Here is a 24,214-nt window from a genome sequence, read left to right on the forward strand (position 1 = left end):
AGAATCCATGGATGGCAGGCTTTTGAGTGTCCTTGCAAAGAAAGGTGGCTATATTGGTCGCTGATTTGTTTTTGTTTTGTTTTTGAATGTCAGAAATGTATATTTGTGAATGTGGAGATGTTATATTGGTTTCACTGGTAAAAATAAATAATTGAAATGGGTATATATTTGTTTTTTGTTAAGTTGCCTAATAATTATGCACAGTAATAGTCACCTGCACACACAGATATCCCCCTAAAATAGCTAAAACTAAAAACAAACTAAAAACTACTTCCAAAAACATTCAGCTTTGATATTAATGAGTTTTTTGGGTTCATTGAGAACATGGTTGTTGTTCAATAATAAAATTATTCCTCAAAAATACAACTTGCCTAATAATTCTGCACTCCCTGTAAAATGTGCTTAAAAGGAAAACATTTGGCGTATTTTAATTCCACATATATATTATTGAAAGCACATACATATTTTAACACAAACATGTCTTAATAGCCGGGGTTCCTTTTAATGGTCATTGCCTGAGAAAAAGCATGCAGAGAAGATCTGTAAAACCTTGTCACACAAAGTAAGAAGCTATTATTAAAAACTTTAATATTTAGCAGTAACTGAAAAGAAAAATATTCTAGTTGCGATCTATGTTGCACACAGCATGTTTAAACTACTTTAACTGTTGATGCCAGAGGTCAGAGCATAACCAGACTGCTTTGAGCTGACAGGGAGGCCAGCAGTAAATCAAATATTAACTCAATGGGAACTCAAAAATTAAACCTCACTTTAACTAGACAGCACCAAATCACAATAACAGTCGCTCAGTTTTATCTGTGTCACGGCCCATGGCTCGGCATCCAGGGAGCCGTGGGAGGCTACGGTGGCCACACCCTCGGGCTGGGCCGCCTCCAAACCACCTACGTCTCATCTGAGGCAATCACCGGAGGACTACTTCAGCCAGCTCTGACAGCTTCTCTTCGCCAGTCCGTAAGTCTCCTGGAAGCTTGTGGCCTCCCTCCCTCCCTAGGATTCCCTTCACGGGCACCTCTCCCCTCCAAGCTCCACGGTCCTGCTCTACCTGTAAGCCTCGGCAACTTATGAAGTCTAGCTGTTCATTTCTTGACAACCTGCGTGCTGTTAACTGTGTCTCCCCTTTCTGTTGCAGTTTCCCCACGGTCCCGATTACGGTGCTCCTGGGCTCCACGCTCCTCGTTTCCCCCCGTGGTATGAGCCTTAGTTTTTCGTTTCCTTAGCGTTGTTAAAAGATTCTTCAGTTCAATAAAAACTTGTACATAGTTCTGAGCTGCGGTGTGCTGAGTCTGCTTTGGGGTCCTGTTACCTGAACACTCCGTGTTCTGTGACAATCTGGATTTACAAGCTGGAAATTAGAGGTCATCCAGGTCTTTATGTCTTTAAGATGTTCCTGCAGTTTAACTAATTGGTGTGTGCTACCTGACTTCCGACTTCATAGATAAACCTGGGTATCATCTGCAAACCAATAAAAATGCATGCTAATGATATTGCCTAAGGCAGGGGTCCCCAATGCCAGTCCCTGCAGGTTTTAGATCTCACCCTGAGTCAACACACCTGAATCACATGATCAGTTCATTACCAGGCCTCTGGAGAACTGCAAGACATGTTGAGAAGGTAATTTATCCATTTAAATCAGCTGTGATGGATCAAGGCCACATCTAAAACCTGCAGGGACACCGGCCCTCGTGGACTGGGATTGGGGACCCCTGGCCTAAGGGATCCATATATAATGTCAGCAGAATCCTAGAACCCTGTGGACTTCCCATTTACATTAACACATTGGGGTTTATTAGATATGATTCAAATCACAGCAGTGCAGTATCTATGGCATGCTCTAATTTCTATAATAAAATATTCTCAACAGTATCAAACACTGCACTGAGGTTTAGCCATACAAGCACAGACATAAATCCACTGTCAGAGGCCAAAAGAAGATCAGTATGAATATTCACTAATAAGCATAAGTTACAACCAAGTTATGCAGAAAAGCATCTCTTAAAACATGTCAAACCTTAAAGCAGATGGGCTATAGCAGCAGAAGACCAACCTGGATGCCATCTCTGTCAGCTAAGAACAGGAAATTGAGGCTACACAACAAGTTCACTATAACTGGACCATAGAAAATAAAAAAACATTGCCTGATCTGATAAGTCTCATCCATCCTACCTTTAATCAGTGTTTCAGGCTAGTAGTGGTGTTGTAATGGTGTGGGTTATATTTACTTGGCACATTTTGGGCACCATAGTACCAAGTGATCATCGTTTGAGTACCAGAGCCTACTCGAGCAACAAATAAAGTGGCTAATGAGTGTAAAAGTTAGGCCCTACACAAATCCAAAGAAAACCTTTCAAGGTTGAAAAAGACTTTTAGTTAACAGGTAGATACTAAAATAACTACTCATATATAATGGTTTGAATTTCTAATATCTAAATGTCACTGAACAATTGGCACTCAGAAACACAGCTTGAATCTTATCACAGCATCTTTTCAGCTCCTCAGAAATCCTGCAATTTCAGGTTTAAAGAGACCTTTTTTTAACCTGTGGTCTATTGCAGAATAAAAGAGAAGAAACTTTCAGTCTAATTGTAAAGAAGATGAATTGGAGATTTGACATTCACGTTTATTATGTTGCTTCAAAAGGAAACCTGACCATGAGCAAGACATCAATACTAATGTGAAAGCCTGTGTGGGCCTGTGCTTTTGTTCATGAGATGGGCACCACATTCACATAGTCTTCCACCATCTCAAACATAAAGTGATGGGGCCCACTACGTCGAGCCACCTCTCCGGCAGTCTCCCCGCTGCTGCTGCGGAGCCCCGGCTTCAGATGGCGCTGAGAGAGCAGCAGCTCTAAGGTGTGTCTGGAGTCTGTTTTTGAGAAGCTTGTGTATGAAGCAGCGAGATGTAATGGTGTGAGTCCACCGTTGGTCTGGGCGTTCAGTTCCGCTCCGTGCTGCAGGAGACAACTCGCCACAGAAACGCGGCTCCAGCGGCAAGCGCTGTGAAGGGGAGTCCAGCCGTCGATGGTGCGGGGGTTGACCTTAGAGCCGCCGGCAAGCAGAGCACAGACGACTTCGATGTGACCGCTGTATGCTGCACGGTGCAGGGGAGTGTAACCATCTTCATCACAGCAGTGCACCAGCGAAGGATCAGCAGCTAACAAACTGTGGACTGTGGCAAGCTGAAAGAAAACCACATAAAGTGATTGTAAGAAAACCTTTCATTTGAGCTGCTCTTTCTCAAATAAAACTTCATTTCTGCAACATTGATCACAAGGTCGGCTCCATTTGTGCTTCATGCAAACTTTAAATAGTCACATAAGCACCTTCGTTTATTTTTTACTTTGCGGTAAAGGCACCAAAAGCTGTCAAAGGACCTGATGCAGCAGTTTGATTTTCAGACTTTCTGATACCTCTTCAGCAAAGCTTCGGTTTAACCAACAAACTGATACCAATAACGTAGGCTAACAAAGAAAAAAGGTCAAAAGGAACACTCTGCAAACACTTGTCAACTAGTCTCTGAGCAGTGGAGAAACTTTAATATAAACTGGAAACGTAGACTGTTCAGCTTCAAAGTAAAGGTTACCCATATGGAAAAGATATATATAAATCTTATAAAGTTTGTATCTGTCTTGTGTGAAACTTGTATGAAAAGCATATAAGATTATGATTTAAAGACAGTAATGTCAGACTGAAAATCACCCTGCAGGAGGAAGAACTGCTGTTTAAATTATATTCACACATGCACTGTAGCCCCGGACCAGGCGTCAAAAGATCTTCTCCCTGCCAGCTTCCTTGTACAAAGTCAGTGCAAGGTCAAACTGAGAACACAGAAGGCAAAAGCTCTGGGAATTTACAGCAAATGAGTGGGTGCTGCGCATCCTGCCTCCTACATGCTCTACCCAGCTTCTTAGCTCCAAAGTTAAGCTGACTTGTTCCAGAGGTGAGAACAATGAGAACACATCTGATGAAAATCTCCTGCTATGGGCTACATGTACAAAAAGGAAACTCTGGACAGCTCCATGAAATTATTCTCCTGACATTATCAGGACTTACTGTCTGGAAACTGCTCAGCTGAATTCTTCTACTCACTTAATCAAGACAAAAATCAAGAAAATTTGTCATGACTCCAAATAACTTTGAATTATTTGGGAATTTATTCCACGCACGAATCTTTTTCAATTATGGTGTGTTGAGGGAAACTGCTGGATGTGACAGTGTTATAATGCAAATAATGAACTTTGATTAAATTAGGCTGACGCAAGTTTAATTATCTGCAAGTGTATATTGTTTTTCATTCAGCTTTTGTGCTTTGTCTTTTTCGGGAGTTCAGGCTGTATTAAATGCAGCTGTGTTTCTGTGCTGCTTCCTGCCTCATGGTGTAGAAAGTCATGAGATTTTTTATTCCTCGGTGGAACTTCTGCAATTCTTGACATTTAATATTGAATTTACCACAAGTCTCAGACAGCAGGTTACTCATACAGCTATACTGGTGCATTAGTATATAGTTCTATCATTTTTAATCTAGACGGTCACTTTGTAAACTCTGTGTTTTGTTTTTATTTTTTATATAACTGGGAAAAAGGTATTGATGCCTTCTGAGTATTAAAATTTGAAATTCAAATATAATCACTGCTGCCTGTGAAATATTTACAACTAATTCACGAGTTCCCATTTGTGGTTAGAGAGCCATGTGTAATTTTAACTAGAAGAAATAATCATTAAAAAAAAAAAATCAACATTCAAGACTATTTATTTACACTATTTAACCTTCTCAAGTGGAAACAACTTAAAGGATACCACAAACCATCCTGTGTGTGGTCAACGTCTCCGTGGGATTAGAACAAAAATCTGCCAAAATAAAGGATGCATATGATGAAACTGTGCTTTTATCTTTGTATTTATCCTTAAAGGTGAAGTGTAAAAATAAAGTGAATATACGAAGCTGATTAGTTTTGCCATTGCTCTACCCTCACACTTGGATGATGTCCAGCTTCAGCCAGTAGGAATTTTATGCAGTTACGATTAGTTGCTGCTTAGATCTCGCAGCAGGCCAGAGATCTGTCGGGGGAAAATATTTGTTTGACAAACATTTGACTTTAATGGAGTGACTTTAATTTGTGTCCCTAAATGCTGTAATTACTATTTATTCAGCTCTGCTTCTATCCTGAGATGAAGACTCAAAGGTCATGACTGGTTTGAAATTCATAAAGCATCAGCTTGTGCTGTGATTTTTTCCCCAGTGTGTGCCCCCAGGACTTTAATTCAAACTTGAATAAATAGTGTCTAGTAATTGACCAAGAGGGATGCTTGGCTGAGAAATTGCAGTAAATAGACGTGGCAGTCAGTGTATCCTGAACTAAAATTTAGGGGAGACATCAGCAACAGCAAAGACCGGCGGCTCTATACCTTCAGTTTTCATTTCCCAGTGACCTTTAAAATAAAAAAGCTCATGCTTTAAAATAACATAGGTTTCCAGAGGCGTAGTTTTACTGTCAACAAATAGTCAGCAGCAGATGCTACATTGGATAACTCAGTATCTTACAAAGAAAACCAGCGACAAAGAAGGAAAAAGAACAGACTGATCCGCTCGCAGCTGCTGACTGCAAAGAGGAAGATGATGGGGAAGAGGGCAGGAGTGTGTGAGGGGGAAGCAAAGTGCTGCTTTTAAGATGACAGCAAAATGTATTTTTGTGGTATTATGTTGAGACCACTGAAAGCTGCTGTCGCCATTTTCACGACAGGAAAAAGTCATTTGCAGAAGAAGCTGTACTGCGACAGCCGTTTAATCTCGGTACAATAATAGTGTTAACTCGTTTCCTGCTCACTTCTGAGACTGCAGCGTATTTAGGTGAACTTTGTATAAGTTTGGTATCTTTAGTTAAGTAAAGGTCATCTACAGAGAGTTGGGATCAAAACGGGTAAAATTCATCTTAAACTACCAAAAAAAAAACCTACAGTAGTTGACAAAAGTGAGCTAAACTGCAGCAGCACAAGATGTTCATGTTGATAGATGGTTAAAAAAAACTGGATGCCCAAAGGATGAAAATCAAACCATGTTTCAGTTTAAAGACCTGAATGACTGATGATACCGTTTGTGCTGCAACAGATGGAAGAAAAACTCAAAGTTTAACTATTCAGGCTACAATATAAACGAGGATATTATCTCCTTCCTTTGGGTTCTACTGTAGTTCATGTGAAGAAGGAAGGAAATGAGAAGCAAAACAACTAAACTTTTCTTTTCTTTTTCTTTTTTTTTTTAAACGCTGCAAAAACGAAGATGAAGCCAGAAGGGAATTGGTACCAGTTGGCACCAGGAAAAACTGGCACTTTGTTTCAATAGATTCACACTTCAAATTAGATAGCCTGTCAGCAGTGACAGTAGCTCACTGTAAAACAAGGATGGAAAAGATTTTTCCCCATACATAATATCATTTTCACAAATTTCCTTGAAATAATAATATTATTTTAAAGCTCTACCGCTCACCCCTAATCTGAAAACAAAACTGGACTTACGCGATTGTTTTCTGCCGCCCACAGAATGAGCTCGTTGGGTTCATCTTTGAGAGCTTCCTCCTTTTCCAGATACCACTCCTCACTGTGCTCCCTCTCCTCTGGCTCTTCTTCATCGTCCTTGCTTCCGGTCCACACGCTGCCAGACCCTCGGGGGATCAGGTGTCCGTGTGTGTCGAGAAGCTCGAGCTGGTTAAAATCTTCTGGAAACTCCATCAGTCGCTGCTTTGGACAGAGAAGACACGTCAGAGTTATTAGTTTGTTCCTCGTGTTAAGGTTGAAGTAGACACAAACACCAGTGAGCCACCCAAAGAACCAATTAATTTCTACCTAGTGTTTGTGTAAGATATGATCTACCAGATCTTTAAAATGTAAGTGTGCAACGACCTAAAGCCTTGTGGCTCATTTATTTCCCCCAGTTCTTTATAGACCGCATTGGATAAAAAATGTCCAGCATCATTAGGATTACAGAAACATATCCAGCTGCCGGGCTCGGGCTACCTCACTGCTGACAAACAGTCATTATAGAAGAATCTGGCATGCACAGATGGTTTCATAATTATTTTTGGTCTGTTGCTTCTTAAATTTGATATTCGCACCTTTAAGAGTAGACAAACAATAAGCCATCACATCTGTTGTTCCCGTCAGATTCTTTCTTAGCTGCGGCACTGACACAATGAGGGAATTAATGAGTAGAAAAATAATTAAAACCTATTTTGGTAACTGGAAAATGTCAAATATAGACCTTTCAAGTTTCTCAAATGTGAGCTGTCATTCCATTATTCCTAGTTTGCAATATCAGAATGGTTAATTGACTGGCAGACTTTACAACAGAAACCATTTTATCGTCATTTTTGTTATGATCAGACATTCTCGCATCAGGTTTTTAGCTATTTTTTTTTCCTTTCTCCCTTTTATGTCAGTCTAAATTAAATCTCTCGGGTAGGACAAAGCTGACTACTCTCAGTGGCTAAAAAATAATTAACTGAAAAATTACTGAAAGGGAAGTGATGAAAATTATAATTGTATCAAAGTAAAAACAATGTTTAATTTTACATGGTGTGAATCGAAAAACTTTAAGTGATTGCTGCTTATTAAAATAGGGTTAGGACAATAAATCGGATGAGTTTGGGTGACTCAGGATGTTAGAGCACAACCCTGGTTTGACAGTGCAACTGTTGTGGGTGGACTCTCAGTGCAGAATACTGTAAATGTCAGAACAAAAACAAACATGCTCCTGTTCAGGGGGCTTATCTTCAGGCTTTGATGTTGGGAACTTCTGTTTGGTCACCCGGTTGTCGCGTGAGGCTCCGCTCTCATCATTAGTGACACTCAGGATTGAGGAGAGTGAAAGGGATTTCCAGAAAACTGCACTGGAAACGGTCCAGAGGTGCAGAGAAAGGTGACTTTAAGAGGCATCAGGTGTGGTTTTTTTGACTAGGTCACTCCAAACATTTTTGTTTTGGAGCCGTTAAGAAGTGGACTGCAAATCTTTTTCCTGCTGCAGGACTCAAATGTGTTCAAGCTTCAGGGCATGAATGTCAGACATTCTCCTTCAGAATTTTCTGGTAGAAAGCAGAATTCATGGTTGCATCAGTTACGACAAGTCATCCTGATCCTGAAGCCGCAAAGCAGCCCCAGACCATTACACTACCACCACCATGCTTGACTGTTGCTACGATGCTCTTTTTATGAAACCTTTGACTCAGTCCATGGAATATTTTCCCAAAAGTCTAAGGCATCATCAAGATGTTTTTGGGCGAATGTGAGACAAGTCGTCGTGTTCCTTTTGGTCAGCAGTGGTTTTTGCCTGTTTGTTGTTTTGCAACCTCCTGGATAAGTCGTTGATGTGTTCTTGGAGGAATTTTGGTAAGCTGGCCACTCCTGGAAAAGTTCAGTGGTGAAGCTGGTCATTTCTAGACAGTGCCTCTCACAGCAGTTTGCTGGAGTCCAAAACCTTGGAAATATCTGTGTAATAATTTCCAGACTGATAGATGAGAAATTGTTTCTCAGGAGTTCTCAACTTTCTTTAGATTGTGGCATGATGTGTTGCTTTTAGAGATCTTTAAATCTACTTCACTTTGAAAAACAGGTTCTATTTACATATTTCATAATTGAAGAGGTCCAACAGTAACCAGGTCTTTGCATGGCTAGCTTTCCAAAAAAATGTGATTAATGGCTTTGAATTTGTGACTTAACAAGGTGGGGAATTACATTTTGACAGTGGCCGGTGCGGTTTTTATAACTTTTGCCCTTAATAAATGAAATCACCACTTACATACTGCATTTTGTATTTACTCGGGTTACCTTTGTATAGTATTAAAATTTGCTCATCGTTTCACTTGACTGTAAATGCTAAAGAAAAAAAGCCTTGTTAACCTGACTCATGTGCATTAAAAATTTATTATCTTCATCAATGCTTCTTCAGCATTAAGTCTTTATTCATGCTCAAATGTAAAGCAAAAATAATGTAGGGTTTAGAACTGGAGCTGTAATGCAACTCAATGAAAATAAAACATCTTTAAGGGGTCCTAAATGACCTGACAACGACCCTATTCCTTGAGAAATGTTCACTTAAAAATGAACATGACAACTTTATTAGGAGACCTCCAAAGGTTGATTCTGTTCATCTGGACGGAGCGTTTTCAGTGGGAGAAACGTTTCGTCACTCATCCAAGTGACTATGAGTGAAACAAAGGCGTTAGATTAATTTTACAAGCAGTTCACGACATTTAATTCACACTTACACACCTGAAACTGTTCCGCCAGATGCCGTTGTTGACATTCCGCACCGTGACGTATGGTGGCCGTGTTTTGACGTCCACTATCTGTGAAGCACCGCTCACAGACACGAGTGTAACTGCTCTAACTGCTAGCATAGAAAAGCAAAGCGAAGTACGTTTCACCTCGTCCACACAAAAACACGCTGCAGTGAAGACAAGCGGGATATGTAGTTCTTCGCCTAGTTAGCGCCAAGCAGACACGCCATTGAAAGACTCCATTACCCACAAACGCTCGCGGAGGGTTACTTCTTCTTTTATTCGACATCTGGTAGTAAAACTGCTGCTTCCGTCTGGCAGAACAATTGGTGCCGGTGTTATAAATACAGATTTATTAAACAGTTAGTAGTGAACACGGAGGAAGTGTTGAACATACCGATATCGATACTTTTAAACTTAAAAAGGTAGCTAATGTAGGGGAGAGCAGTGTGCCATGGTTTATGAGATGAATTATGATTAGTTTGCAAATTCTGATCACTAAAGCACTGTGAGTTTTAGTTTTCACAATAATTTCCTAATAAAAACAAACCTGCTTTTGATTTATTTTGAAAATATATTTTATGGCAGTCATCTAAAAAAAATTTTTTTTTAAACACAATTTAGTGGGCTACATACCAAACTTAGAGGATAGAAATAAAGTATTGATCCAGTTGTGCTGGCACTGATCAATACCAGCATTTGTATCTATAGTGTAGAGTGATCGGATTGAGCCGCCTGACATCTTTGTGTTTCTTTAAAAGGAGTGAGACTTTCTGGTAATCTTTTAAAGTGATCTTGAACAATAGTTCTCCAGGCTTTCTGAAGGCTTTTGGAAGTTTTTCTTTGGACACTGGCTGCTTTTTCCACTCATTTTCAGTCCAGTCCTTTTACGTGAACTTTTTCATAGGAGTGTTTTAACACGGACCTGTGAACCATTCAAACATAAAAATGCACCTGATTAAAGGGGTCAACTGGTGTTGTGTCCAGTAGCGGTTTTTGATACGGTTTGATACGGTTACCTTGTGGGGGGCGGCATCACGGGCATCGGCAAAAAATTTTAAAAAAAAAGAATGCTCGTAGCCTACTCATGCTGCCCCAACGTCATGCCAGCGCATATTGGGAATGGTATAGGCACCAATTGGTTTTCTATCGCCTATTTGCTGGGAGTAAGGGTGCCCTCCGTTTGCGAGGTGCGCCTGCTGCTTGCGGCACAGGGAGGAGAGGTCGGGGCAGCGGGGGATTCTCTGGCTGGCTGGAGTGGCATCTAATAACCAACTCGCAAAATAAAACAAAATAAAAACAAACCAACAAACACGAAAACACCAGATATTATGATACAGACTTATAATTTGCACCGATGTTTTTTCGAAATTCTATACGCGAAAAGTGAGCGCGAGAGCCCTCAGTGCGCCTGCTCGCTGCCGAAGTCAAAGTCATCTCCGCTACATACAGTCCAGCATAAACGAGGCGACAAGGCTCCAGTTACAGCAGTGCAAGTAAACAAACAATAAATATAAGAAGAGTAAGAAAATAAATATACACTTTAGGACCAGGGGTAAAGGGATCAATAACAATTCAAAATTTATAATTTACAGTTTGATGATTTAAAGTCTCACACACAAACAATCGAAAGGGGAGGGGGCCGGCTGCTTCCAAATAGAGCACATTTCATTCATAATCTTGTAAATCCAAGTCCATTATGTATTCATGATTTGGATCCTAGGTTGTGCGAAATCCCAGAAATAAGGGAGGGAGTTTTCGCCCAGGGCGCCAAACAGGCTAGGACCGTCACTGGTTGTGTCTGTATAAAACGGACAACTTAGTTTTAAGTTGTGGGAAAAAAATAATCATTTGTTCTAGTTTCTTTGGTTGGATCCATGAGAAATGTCAAAGTAAACATAATTTGACAGGCATGAAATTTTATTTTTGCACCAACAAGGTGATTCCCAAGACCTGTTAACTGAAAACTTGACATATCATGTGCAAGGTGTCCTAAAAAAAGTTGAGGAAATTGGACAAAGTGGAGGACAAAAGAAAAAGTGGCAGGTCTAATAAAGTATCTACACCAGATTAACAGTATCTGAAAGTCATGTCTTTCACAATGAGTAAAAAATTCAGAAAAAAATCTGACACAGACCCTGAGAGATGCATCTGGCCCTTCAGCTAATCAGTCTAATCATCAGAAATGGTCTCAGTGGACGTGGTATCAAGGTGGTGGCTGTCAAGAAGCCATTCGTAATGAAAGGAAAAAGAAAGAAAAGGCTAAGGTTTCTTAAATCAGTGGTCCCCAACCCCCGGGCCATGGCCCGGTACCGGTCCGTGAGTTGTTTTGTACCGGGCCGTGAGAGTTGAGGTTTGGCGTGAAATTTATGGTTTTCAGGGTTTTTATTGATTTTTAGAGTTATTTTAAAAAAATCACATTTATCATTAACTCTTTTTCTCTGGGTCTTTTCCCATGTGTTATGAATAAATCTTTTTTTTGTTACCAGCACTGGTTTTATTTTAACGTATTTATCCGTGACACCTTAAAGGTCGCGACAGGGCGCAAAAAAGGTTGGGGGCCACTGTGTTAAATTATACAAGAACCAAACTAAAAATCACTAGCAACAGGTCTGATGGAGTGATGAATCTAAATTTGAAACATTTGTTTTAAGTCTTTTGAGTGAGTATGTAAGGAGAGGGTGAGGAGAGGTACAAAAGTGAGAGTCTACAGCCAACACAGAAGAGCAACAGTAGAGGCTCTGTCATGGTTTTTTCCCACAACTCAAAACTAAGTTGTCCATTGGCTGCATTTCAGGCAGTATTATTGGAGCTCTCATCAAAATGATGGAATTATGAACACAGAAAAGTACTGTTAGATATTGATCCACCATGTAATACCATCTGGAAAGCATCTGATTAACAGCAGCTTAATTTTTCACAGTGACCCCAAACACACTGCCAATGTAATAATAATAATAATAAAAAATCAATAAAAACATTTCTATCCAGGTATGCAATAAAAACATACATGAATAGAAAAACACACAATAACAAACTGTCTGTCACGGGTTGGCCTCTCCAGAGCTCCGACCTCGGTTTTAGTGAAGCGTTGAAGAGCTCTGAATGTGCTTCAATGAGCCTGGACACTATTCCTGAAGACTGGCAGCGGTAAAATGGCCAGGCTGAAACTATCACAATGAATGTCTGGCAATTTGCTGTAGGCCAAACCATCAAAGTTTTCAGCACTTTGTTATTCTTTTTCATGTCTCTTCTTCTTTCAGCTGCTCCCTGTAGGGATCATCTAGCACCATCTCACCCTGACCCCTAACATACTGTAGCTTTTGAGGCATGCCTTTCAAACCAATAAACATTTTTTTTCTTTTAAAACAGAACCAAATGTGAATGTGCAGATATCAGCTGTGATGGTATAATTTTAATGCTGGAATCACGTTATTATTTCATAATTGCTGCTTGTAGTCATGATTCAAAAATTTCACATTAGGAGGGTGAAAGATACAAAATAAACTAACATTGCATAAACTGGCATGTTTTATCCACCACATTTTACACTGAGCTCGCGTTAAGTTAAATTAAATTAAATGACTGTGAACTGTAAAATTGCTGTTTTGTAATGAGATGAGATTTTGTTTTGGGTTCGCGGGCACATGATAAGCTGTGCCAAAATGATGTAATTTCCACTTGTGGCCACAGAGGTCGCTGTTATCCCTGAAACACAGTGTACTCCTGCTTTTCATAATACCTGCTGGAATAACTTTAATTTCGAACAGCTATAAATTACGGAGCCCCGCAGGGGACATGGGAGAAAAAAAATTAAGACGGACTTTTGCGAGATCTCGCCTGGAGCCTTTATAGTATTTAAACCTCAGCCAAGGATTAATGTTCAGCAGCTGCCTTGTTATCTCCACAACACGCTCTCCGAGGCAAAGGTTGTTCATCCAGCCATTCTGCAAAAAACAACACATCTTTTGGAGCTCATTTGAAATGTAACGAAATTAAGCCAATCAAAGCAATGTCACAAGAATTTATTCTCATTTTTTGACACATGTCAACACAGCTGGAAAGCTAAAATATAAAAGACTTCTTTTCCACCCTGTTAAAATTTTTCTGAGGGCATTTGCACCGAGAGTCGTGAATCAATCAGATGGCTCATCAGCAAGATAATAGAAATAGGCCTGGGCTCTAACTAGTCAACAGAGTGAGTGCATTAGCAACACTCAGGATGGCATCACCCTGGAATTTTTTTAGACATGAAAATCAAACAAACAAGAAACCTCAGAGTGACAGGTACAAAATATGTGGTTTGCAACACTGCAGGTATTGGTAAGTACATCCACATGCAAAATACTGCATGTGTTTTTCATACTTTTTGCATAGTTTTGATCTAATCATGCAAAAAAGTGTGTGTGGGCAACTGTGCTGACAAATATGTTTTTGCACACACACATATACATATATATATACACACACACACTTTGGCAACCTGCGTTATTGGTGATCTGGTGTTTGCTTGTGCTTCGGCTGGGAAACTTCCACAAAGCGCCGCAGCAGTAGAGGAGATGTCTTTGTGCAGCTGTAATGATGCTGCTGATCCCTTGTTAAAGCAGTATGTTACTGCTTGCCTCTGCTCAAAGCAGAGCCAGAGCAAAAACCCAGACGCTACTGTATGCATTATATGATGACAATGTGCCCTCTGTGCAGCACTTCAGAAATGAGATGTTTACTGACGTTACCCACCATCCTTCAGTTTGCTGAGAGGTCCCTGTAAACACAGGTGAGTCTGTATCCCTTCTCTTGTGACTCTAGTTGAAAATGAGAACTTTAAAAGTTAAAATGCCATTAATTGGGCAAAATAAAAAGAAATTCAACTCTTGATCCTTCCCTCTCACTGGTCCCTCTACCAGGTCTGGTATAAAGAGGAAATAAGCCATGTTTTTCAAAGGGTATCAAACATGGCAGATTCACTTCAGAAGGTTGTAAACTGTTGCGTTGCATTTCTGTTAGATAAAATTTGGTCAAGCTACACTTGAGAATCTTTTAGAATAGGTACAATAGCTGTTAGTGACTCACTGGTTGTTATTTATTCTCAGTTTTTTTTTTCTGGTTTTCAGGCAGAGGCAGAGTTTATATGTTTTACTCTGGATTTATGATAAGGAAGAGAAAATATTCTAAAACCTGTCTCTTATTCAAGGAACCCAAGGCCACTGATTTTGGCCTTACAGTTTTATAGCTGTTACTGGGTAACATGTCAGGTGTACACATGTTTGCATCCTATATTATATTTATAAAGAGAGAAATCTCACATTCCCCTAATCCCAAATACAGCATATATACAATAATGGCCTTCCTTTTCCATTGAGCAAGTTGCATTTGAGAATGTGAGCATCACATTTTTTAGCATTTTTGCTGAGAGAACCACAAGGCCAGTGCAATTAGTTGGCCAGGGAGATAAACAGTCCGTTCTTGCCAAAACTCACCAGTTCTAACCAAAAACAGATGGATAGAGAAAAAACATGCATAATTTATTTTTGGGTGGGATGTCCCCAAAGAGGATTTTAAAAATTCAGTTTGGCACTGTCATCTTGCTTTTTTTCATGCCACAAGAGGAAGAAGCCCCTTAAAGATGTTGCTCGGCAGATTTAGTTGGCTTCGTGTAGAGCCAGGTTAGTCTTTCCCCGTGTTTGAAGTAAGATAACAGACGGTTGTTGCCACTTTATATTCAGTGTACATGTTATGGAACAGCTGTGTGCAGGCAGGAAAAGGACCCAAAGTGCAGACTCCAGAGACAGATATGAACTCAAAAAACAGCTTTAATGCTGAACTCAAAGTAACAAACTTCCAAAATACAAATATTAACGCAGGCAGGAAGCCCCAAAACACACAGCATGAGTGAGGGTAGATAACAGTAGATTACAACAGGGACACAGAGAAACACAAGGCTTAAATACACAGAGGGAGCAATCAGGGAATGGGTAACAGGAGGGAAACACAGCTGAGGCAAATCAGGCCTAACGAGACAAAGGAAGCAAAACCAGACGCATTTACATGAGACACGGACTTTCAAAGTAAAACAGGAAACATAACACAGAGACGCGAACTTGACAAGGGGATACAGCTGACAGGGGAGACAGAGCAACTAGAGAACACAGAGACATAAACCATAAGACAGAACTCTAACAAAGAAACCGAAGACTAGAAATGATATTAATATAATAAACTCAAAAGCCTGGGTCAACGACCCAGGCATCCTAACAGTACAAATGAGAAAGCAGGAGTGGTAGCCTTCTTCTCTCTTCTCTTTGCCAGAAAATGCATACATTTACCAACATGTTTGAACTGTTATTTTACAAAAACAAAGACAGATATTAAAATGGCTATCAGCAAAATTCCAATAAGAAAAAAGCCACTAAGTGAGTCCCTTTGGTCCTTTACTATTAAGGCTCTTCATATATAGATCAAGATGTGATGTTGCAAAGAACCTTTAAAGTAATCAGTAAAGTCTTATTAATGCTCACCTCGGTCTGGTTCACTAAAGCGTTTGATAAAGAGTGAGCATCCTTGAGAGGTACTCACTGTGGTGGAGCTCATGTAATAGTTTTCATTGCCTCTAGTCAGTCACTGTGGTGCACAGTCTTACTCTTACCATCCATTCATCCACCCATTTCTGCTGATCCTTTCAGGGTGGCTGGGAGCAGGCAAAGGAGCCTATTCCTGCTGGGTGAGAAGCAGGCTACACCCTGCATAGGATGCCAGTGTGTTGCATAGTTGACACACAGAGACAGACAACCAATTACACATGCATTAATACCCATTTGCAGTCATCAATTAACCTCATTCACTGGATTGGATGAGATTCACCTTGACTTGCTTCCTGGAAGATGTGCTCCAGAATTAGGGAATCAAACTCTTTATTTCCGCTGGGACGGTGGATGATGTGGGTCTTTTGGTTTAATCAGGTTGTGGCCTCATGGATCTGAATCAGATACGACAACTGACACATGCAGCTGTGAAGCCATTATTTTCTACCAGAAAAAGGCGATGGCCCCAACTTTAAGTTTAATTTAAGTACCTTAAGTACCAGGAGATTGACAGGCAGATTGATGCAGCATCTACAGTGATGTGGATGAAGTACTGTACTGATCTGTTGTGCTGAAGAGAGAGCTGAGCGTTATGTTGATCAGTAGAGCCAGTACTCTTCCACATCAAAAGGAGCCAGTTGAAGTGTTTTAGGTATGTTATGCTGTGAGGAAGCCCGGCGGCAGGCCCAGGATATGCTGGAGAGGATACATGTCTTGGCTGGCTTGGAGGTAGGCAGGGAGAGGGAAGTCTGACTCTGTATAAGCTGTAGAAAATGGCTGGATGGAGTTAACCTAACACACATGTCTCTGGACTGTGGGAGGAAGCCTGAGTACTCTGAAATGCAAAGATGCTAGCAGGTGCATTCAAACTCAGGATCTTCCTACTGCGAGGCGACAGCTCTGACTTCCACACTACCACGCTTTTACCACTCTTAAAATATTACACATGCAAGCCATTTGCAGGCTCTCTTTGACCATCATCGTTGATTGAATGTTGATTGAATAAAAATGCTAAGAGCATAATGTTCAATCTAAGTGGATAGTGAAAAAGAACATGCAAATGTTTTGCATAAATAAAAGAAAATGAATGATTGAATTAATAGTGAACATCCTGCCCCATGTCCTCCCATTTTCAACGCTTCCTTTTATCATCATTCATCACATCCACATTAAGATAACAGATATTTGTGGGAATGAATGGACGTGTGAATGAATCTCACGCCACCACTGCTTTTGTATGATTTTTTTTTTCACACAAATTATTACTTGTTCACTTGAAATATGACTCAAATGGTGGCTCATAATGCAAATGAATGACGAGTCTGTGACTCCTAAGTAAGCCTAAACCCTGCAATGAATTTTATTATCCACATCATGTTCATATCTGAGACAATCATACCAGATTACAGCATAGCAGCTTTGCAGAACTAATATTTTGCAGCATTTAACGATCAGGCAAACCTTTGAACTAGATCTGCTTGATGATCAAAATACCTGCAGGCAGACGCTGTGTGGACTGGAAGAGTGGAGCTCAGTTTGCTGAGTGTGGGTTGTGATTGTATTCATTCGATATATATTTATAATGACCTTCCTTGAAACTTGGTTTGAATAACATTTCCTTGTGCCATTCACACTGTCAGTAGAAAATCAAGAAAAATCCTTTCATGGTTCATTTAGTATTATAATATTAGAAGTATTTCAACGAGCTCTATAATTTTCTACGTTTTTTTTCTACAAGAGACCCACCAGCCTGCTGGCTCATATTTATCCTGTCAAGGAGGGACTTTTCATCACACCGCACAGCAAAACCTCCAAACACCAAAACGTTCCATATGCAGTGCAAACTGGTTTCCCAAAGGTTTATGTTGAGGAGTGTTAAAACAGCTTTTTAGCTTTTTACAGTCTGATTCTGTGATCATTAAATTTGGCCTAATAGTGAGGAGTTGCGAGATGGAGACAGTTAATCATGATTTTGCAATTGCTTTCCAAAACATTCTGCAGCCCATCTGCTTTCTACAAGGGCTGGTTCAAGCCTCTGGGGCCACGGGGCAGAAATGAATGCTGCAGGACCCCAGACACTGAACGAGATTAGCTATCTCTGGTTCTGCCGCATCGATTTAAATCCAATTTTTAAAACTATCCGTCCATTACTTTTATTTAAGTGCAGTGCTAATTACCAGGGGCACATGCTGAACTTGAGGCTCCCGCATTTTGCAATCCATCTACCACATACAGGCTCAGAGTGAAGCCAATTTAATGCCTTGGTATCCTCTGCTCAAGACAAGCCAACTTCTTTTCATGCTAGAGGAATTTAGATAAGTGAAGCAACAGTTCAGCTCTTACTCTCCTGTATTTTTGATCATTAACGCGTGTCTTATCCTTTCGTCTCTGACATCTGTTTGTGGCTTTTCTTACTGCTCTCGCCAGTGTTTCTGTCACTTTTCCCATCCTTTCAGCCTCCGACTCATCTGGACTGAGTGGCATTTAAAAACACTGCAGCAGACACTGTAATTGCATGGAAGCAGACTGTCAGAGCAGCTATTGATTGAATAACATTAACAGTTTATTTATTTGATACTTTAATTTTAATCTATTTTTCTGAGAGTTTTTGCAGCACACTGAGCTTAACCGGTACAAATAAAACAAAACTGTTTGCATCTATAGTGTAAAAATCTGAGTCTTGTGAGCACTGGAATCTATTTATCACCTGTGTTACACGTGTTTGTCTTTTCCTTAATTTACATATATAATTTATGCTGGTATCCTATTTCTCCTCCCAGCAGTCCAAGCCTCTTCATGGCTGATTTCACTGCTATTATCGCTCTCAGCAGGGGACTGTGTTATTTGCTAATCTGAGACTGATACTACTTTATGAGCCAGGTATATTTGACTGCATATACAATGCTTATAAAAGGTATTCACCCCTTCAATGCTTTAATACATAAGATCATGGTCAAAACAATGGTCAAGCTTCTTTCATGTTGATAAAATAATGCCAGTTAATTAAAAGTATATATAGTAAAATAAACATTTGATCTTTAAAGTGACAACCTAATTTATCAGAGGTCCAGCTGATTCCAGCAGTGGAGGAATTGGAGATCACCTGTGCATCTACCATGTATGAAGCGATTGTATAAAGGCACCTGTATCTGTAAGGTTCAGACTCTGGTTCATCAGCTGCTGCAAAAAGAAAACATAAAGGAACTCAGAAAACTCTGTCCTTGAAAGTTGGGAGTTGGCTACAAAACGATTTCCAACTCACTGGATATACCACAGAGTTCAGGTAAGTCCATAATTAAGAAATGGAAGAAGTATGGCAGTTGTCTAAATTTGCCTAGAGCTGGTCATCCTCGCAAACAGAGTGACTGGGGAAGAAAAACACCAGTGATGGAGGCCACCAGGTGTCCACTCTGAAGGATTTAAAAGCTTCAGGGGCATAGATAGAAGAGACTGTACATACAACTACTGCAGTACTCAGTGGTCCATAGGATATTGTGACAGGTTTGTGTATCATTATAAAGTAACCCAGTGAGAAATTAACCCATTTATAGACGTTTTCGTCCTGTAAATAATGAAACGTGCGTGACTGTTTCACTCAGTTTTATGGCCTTATAGCAGTTTTTAATATACTTAAATTGCAGATGTCAGTGTTTGTTTTTACTGTGGGTCTTATTAGAACTATAATTGGTTTAGTAATTCAATATTTCTGATTTTAGTTTTTACTGATTTATAAGAAAAAAGTGGTATCATAAGTAATTGTAAAGCTTTTTAATGCTTTGAGTTATACATCTACAATTTAGCCAGAGGCAGACAGAGATGTATCCAGGAGAAAAGTGCCGTCAGCAGCCCGCAGACCTGAGGCCACACATCTGGGCGACATCTAAGCGTCCATCCCATCAGGACAAGGACGAAGGGCCCAGATGGGGTGCCCACAGCAAAAGGGGGAGAGTCCCAGTGAATCTGAAGCTGCCGACCCCGCCAGAGGCCGGCCACCATGGCCCCAGACACCCACGAACCACCCGGCACCAGAGGGAGCTCCCCCGACAAGGAAGAGGTTCAAGCCACCCCGGACCAGCGGCTCCAAGAGAGCGGGTCAAAATCTTTTTCACAAGAGTGTCCTGGCCAAGACAGACAGCAGCCCAATCAGTGGAACTGTAGTTAGTAGCACACACACCAAATCCACACAGGGGTAGGAACCGGCAACAAAAATGAGCAACAAGCAAAAATAATAATAATCTTCATGAATACCTTAGCAAAAGTAACTGTAAGATGTCAGAAACAAATTTAATAATATAATAATTTTATTCCGTACTTTTCCCTCTCATAATTTATTTATTCATTTTTTAGAAAGACGTTTACCCTAAATCAGGGGTGTCCAAACTTTTTTCACTGAGGGCCACATACATAGAAATATAGGAGGGGCTGGGCCACTTAGGTATACAGTGGGGAAAAAAAGTATTTAGTCAGCCACCGATTGTGCAAGTTCCCCCACTTAAAATGATGACAGAGGTCAGTAATTTGCACCAGAGGTACACTTCAACTGTGAGAGTCAGAATGTGAAAAAAAAATCCATGAATCCACATGGTAGGATTTGTAAAGAATTTATTCGTAAATCAGGGTGGAAAATAAGTATTTGGTCACCTCAAACAAGGAAAATCTCTGGCTCTCACAGACCTGTAACGTCTTCTGTAAGAAGCGTTTCTGTCCCCCACTCGTTACCTGTATGAATGGCACCTGTTTGAACTCATCATCTGTATAAAAGACACCTGTCCACAGCCTCAAACAGTCAGACTCCAAACTCCGCCATGGCCAAGACCAAAGAGCTTTCGAAGGACACCAGGAAAAGTATTGTAGACCTGCACCAGACTGGGAAGAGTGAATCTACAATAGGCAAGCAGCTTGGTGTGAAAAAATCAACTGTGGGAGCAATCATCAGAAAATGGAAGACATACAAGACCACTGATAATGTCCCTCGATCTGGGGCTCCACGCAAGATCTCATCCCGTGGGGTCAAAATGATCATGAGAACGGTGAGCAAAGATCCCAGAACCACACGGGGGGACCTGGTGAATGACCTGCAGAGAGCTGGGACCAAAGTAACAAAGGTCACCATCAGTAACACACTACAACGGCAGGGAATCAAATCCCGCAGTGCCAGACGTGTTCCGCTGCTGAAGCCAGTGCATGTCCAGGCCCGTCTGAAGTTTGCCAGAGAGCACATGGATGATACAGCAGAGGATTGGGAGAATGTCATGTGGTCAGATGAAACCAAAGTAGAACTTTTTGGTATAAACTCAACTCGTCGTGTTTGGAGGAAGAAGAATACTGAGTTGCATCCCAAGAACACCATACCTACTGTGAAGCATGGGGGTGGAAACATCATGCTATGGGGCTGTTTTTCTGCCAAGGGGACAGGACGACTGATCCGTGTTAAGGACAGAATGAATGGGGCCATGTATCGTGAGATTTTGAGCCAGAACCTCCTTCCATCAGTGAGAACTTTGAAGATGAAACGAGGTCTTCCAACATGACAATGATCCAAAACACACCGCCCGGGCAACAAAGGAGTGGCTCCGTAAGAAGCATTTGAAAGTCCTGGAGTGGCCTAGCCAGTCTCCAGACCTCAACCCCATAGAAAATCTGTGGCGGGAGTTGAAAGTCCGTGATGCTCGGCAACAGCCCCAAAACATCAAATCAAATCACTTTTATTGTCACATCACATGTGCAGGTACATTGGTACAGCACATGTGAGTGAAATTCTTGTGTGCGAGCTTCACAAGCAACAGAATTGTGCATCACTGCTCTCGAGAAGATCTGCATGGAGGAATGGGCCAAAATACCAGCTACTGTGTGTGCAAACCTGGTAAAGACCTATAGTAAACGTTTGACCTCTGTTATTGCCAACAAAGGTTATGTTACAAAGTATTGAGTTGTATTTTTGTTATTGACCAAATACTTATTTTCCACCCTGATTTACGAATAAATTCTTTACAAATCCTACCATGTGGATTCATGGATTTTTTTTCACATTCTGTCTCTCACAGTTGAAGTGTACCTCTGGTGCAAATTACTGACCTCTGTCATCATTTTAGGTGGGGGAACTTGCACAATCGGTGGCTGACTAAATACTTTTTTGCCCCACTGTATAACCTTAACTTTACTGTATTAAAGTTAGAAAAATCCCTTAAAAGTGATACATTTCAAGTTTGTTATTTAAGTTATTAGGCTTAGCAAAACATCTATTAACGTCCGTTTGAAACGATTATCAACATTAACAGACTGAACTGGACTTAATAACAGGAGTCCATATAATTTTAGTAAATTATTCTGGTGAGTATCAGCTGCGCTGGGTATGTAAATCGGGCCATCCAGCTGCGGTGCTGATCCGACGCCACTCTGCTAAAAATCCGGACAAATGTCACTTGATCAAGGAGCAGATCTGCATCAGATGAGATCAGCTGACTGCGTGTGCGTGCGCTGTGCACAGCGGTGTGTACTCTGTGTGTTAACAAGAAAAACGCTTATAAGAAAGTGGTGCGCAAAAGCAGGGTAGTGACAGAATTGATGCGCATTATAGATATTTGAAGCATGTGTACCTGCACATGCATGCTTATTAACCCACGGGTACTGTGGAATATATTTTTTACTCACCTAAAGCGCTCGTGCTCTCGTCCACTCCCCGCAAAAAAACATAGCAGCTGACAGCTGCGGTGTCTGTGGCATCGTTGCTCTCATCTCATGCGATGGAGTAAAAATCAAAAGCACAGCTTTATCAGACAGTTGCAGTTTAATGTTGGCTGACGAGTCTTCATGCAGTGCGTCACTTATTTTGGTGACTTTAACGAGGCCGTGTTTTATGAGGTCTCCATCTGAAAAAGGCTTGCTATGTCTTGCGATGAGTTGGGAGACCTCATGCTATTGGAGCCTTTTCCTGGACAATTTGAGCACGAAAAAAATACCGTTGCTGACCTTGCAGGAGAGCTACCCTTTGCTTTAATTTCTGCTCTCGCTCAGCGCCACACTCAGAAAAATAAAAGTGCCAACTGGAACCAAAAGTGGTTCTTTAGACTGATGCCATAGAGGAACCTTTTTTGGTGCCAGAAAGAACCTTTCAAACAATGGTTCTTTGAAGAACCATTTCTTTCCGTGGTTCATTGAAGAACCTTTAAAGGTGCCCCAAAGAACCATCAAGAAATGGTTGGGGCACCTTTAAAGGTCGAACCAAACCAAAGAACCATGAAGACATCTGAAGAACCATTTAAGAACCATAATTTTTCTGAGTGCAGTGTAGGATGCATAGGCCTCTTGTTTGGTTTCATATGACGTCGTACATTATACTCTTTCATAATTGCCGCAGTTTCAGTGCAGATCAAACAGACACACTTCCCCTTGAATTCTTTGAAGAAATATTCACTCTCCCACCGTGTCTGAAATTTTCTGCACTCACTTTCTACCTTTCGCTTCTTTGGTTCTGCCATGTTTAGTAACTTGGGGGTAAATTTCTTCTGTGATTGACCTTTTTGGTGGAGCAACTGCCTTGATTAACAACAGCTCCCCCTGGTGTTAAAACTAAGAAGTGCAATACACTCAAGCAAAAGTTGAAGTGCGGGCCATATTCTATTCTATTTATAAAATTACTTGCGGGCCAATTAAAAATGGACTGCCCGCGAGCCGGAGTTTGGACACCCCTGCCCTAAATGAACAAGGAACCATATTTGGTGACTTCACTGACCTTGACTGGCAACATATACCTGAAAAATCTTCGAAAAAAGCTTATACAAGTAAAAAAAGCAAAGTCCTTTAATATCATCTAAGAACACACTGGGGTTTAAATTACGAATTTCCAAGTATTTAACAGAATGCTCTAAATGGTCGATACGTTTACAGGCCATCAGCTTAAATGTCTGTTGCCAAAACAATTCAATTATAAACCACCAGGCGGTTTAATTTGGCACGCATGGAGACCCGAAGCAGCCTTGGACTTGCAAATCAGCCAGCTTCACCCTGCATCACCCTGCAGGTAAACATCTCACTAAGAACGAATCAATAAAAGCACAGAAGGAAGGAGTCTCTCTCCCTCCCTCTCTCTCTGCTACACACAGACACACACGCGACAGTCTGAAGCTTTATAAACAGCAGCCTCTCCTGCTGCTGAGTCGCTTCACACAACTTGTTGCCCACGCTTCAGCCTCTCTCCTTTACTCCAGTGACACGAATGACAGAGAAGCAGCTGCAAACCTCTCATTCTCTCATTAAAACTACAGGCAGGGGGATGCGATAATTACACTGATAATAATAATAATAATAATAAAAATGACAGCAGTATGTGTTTGGCTCTCCGTGGTCC

The 24,214-nt window shown here is 40.8% G+C and overlaps 1 protein-coding gene and 1 long non-coding RNA gene across 3 annotated transcripts; both read right to left on the bottom strand.

Moving 5' to 3' along the window:
• Positions 1 to 2,617: 2,617 nt before the first annotated feature.
• Positions 2,618 to 9,466, bottom strand: ankrd49 (ankyrin repeat domain 49). 2 transcript variants are annotated; one of them, XM_026171053.2, is made up of 3 exons: positions 9,282 to 9,466; positions 6,534 to 6,752; positions 2,618 to 3,199 (listed from the first exon to the last, which is right to left on the bottom strand). In XM_026171053.2, exons 2-3 carry the CDS (start codon positions 6,744 to 6,746, stop codon positions 2,723 to 2,725), a joined length of 690 nt encoding a protein of 229 aa, XP_026026838.1. In that variant the 5' UTR covers positions 6,747 to 6,752; positions 9,282 to 9,466; the 3' UTR covers positions 2,618 to 2,722. The 2 variants fall into 2 exon arrangements, with proteins under 2 accessions (XP_026026838.1, XP_026026839.1); XM_026171054.2 differs by having other exon boundaries at positions 6,534 to 6,755; positions 9,282 to 9,448.
• A 5,615-nt stretch (positions 9,467 to 15,081) lies between these two features.
• LOC113023286 (uncharacterized) lies at positions 15,082 to 23,350 on the bottom strand. The gene is made up of 2 exons (XR_003272533.2): positions 22,519 to 23,350; positions 15,082 to 19,985 (listed from the first exon to the last, which is right to left on the bottom strand). It is a non-coding gene; the product is annotated as an uncharacterized LOC113023286 (long non-coding RNA).
• Between the last annotated feature and the right edge of the window lie 864 nt (positions 23,351 to 24,214).

This window comes from Astatotilapia calliptera, chromosome 6 (genome assembly GCF_964374335.1).
Source record: "Astatotilapia calliptera chromosome 6, fAstCal68.1, whole genome shotgun sequence".
NCBI lineage: Eukaryota > Metazoa > Chordata > Actinopteri > Cichliformes > Cichlidae > Astatotilapia > Astatotilapia calliptera.

What these genes read in the sequence shown, in the direction of transcription:
- ankrd49 (XM_026171053.2), bottom strand. Translation starts at nt 6,746, where the DNA reads ATGGAGTTTCCAGAAGATTTTAACCAGCTCGAGCTTCTCGACACACAC. An exon ending in GGGCGGCAGAAAACAATCGC is followed by an intron (nt 3,200 to 6,533) that starts GTAAGTCCAGTT and finishes GTTTTCTTTCAG; the next exon opens with CTTGCCACAGTCCACAGTTT.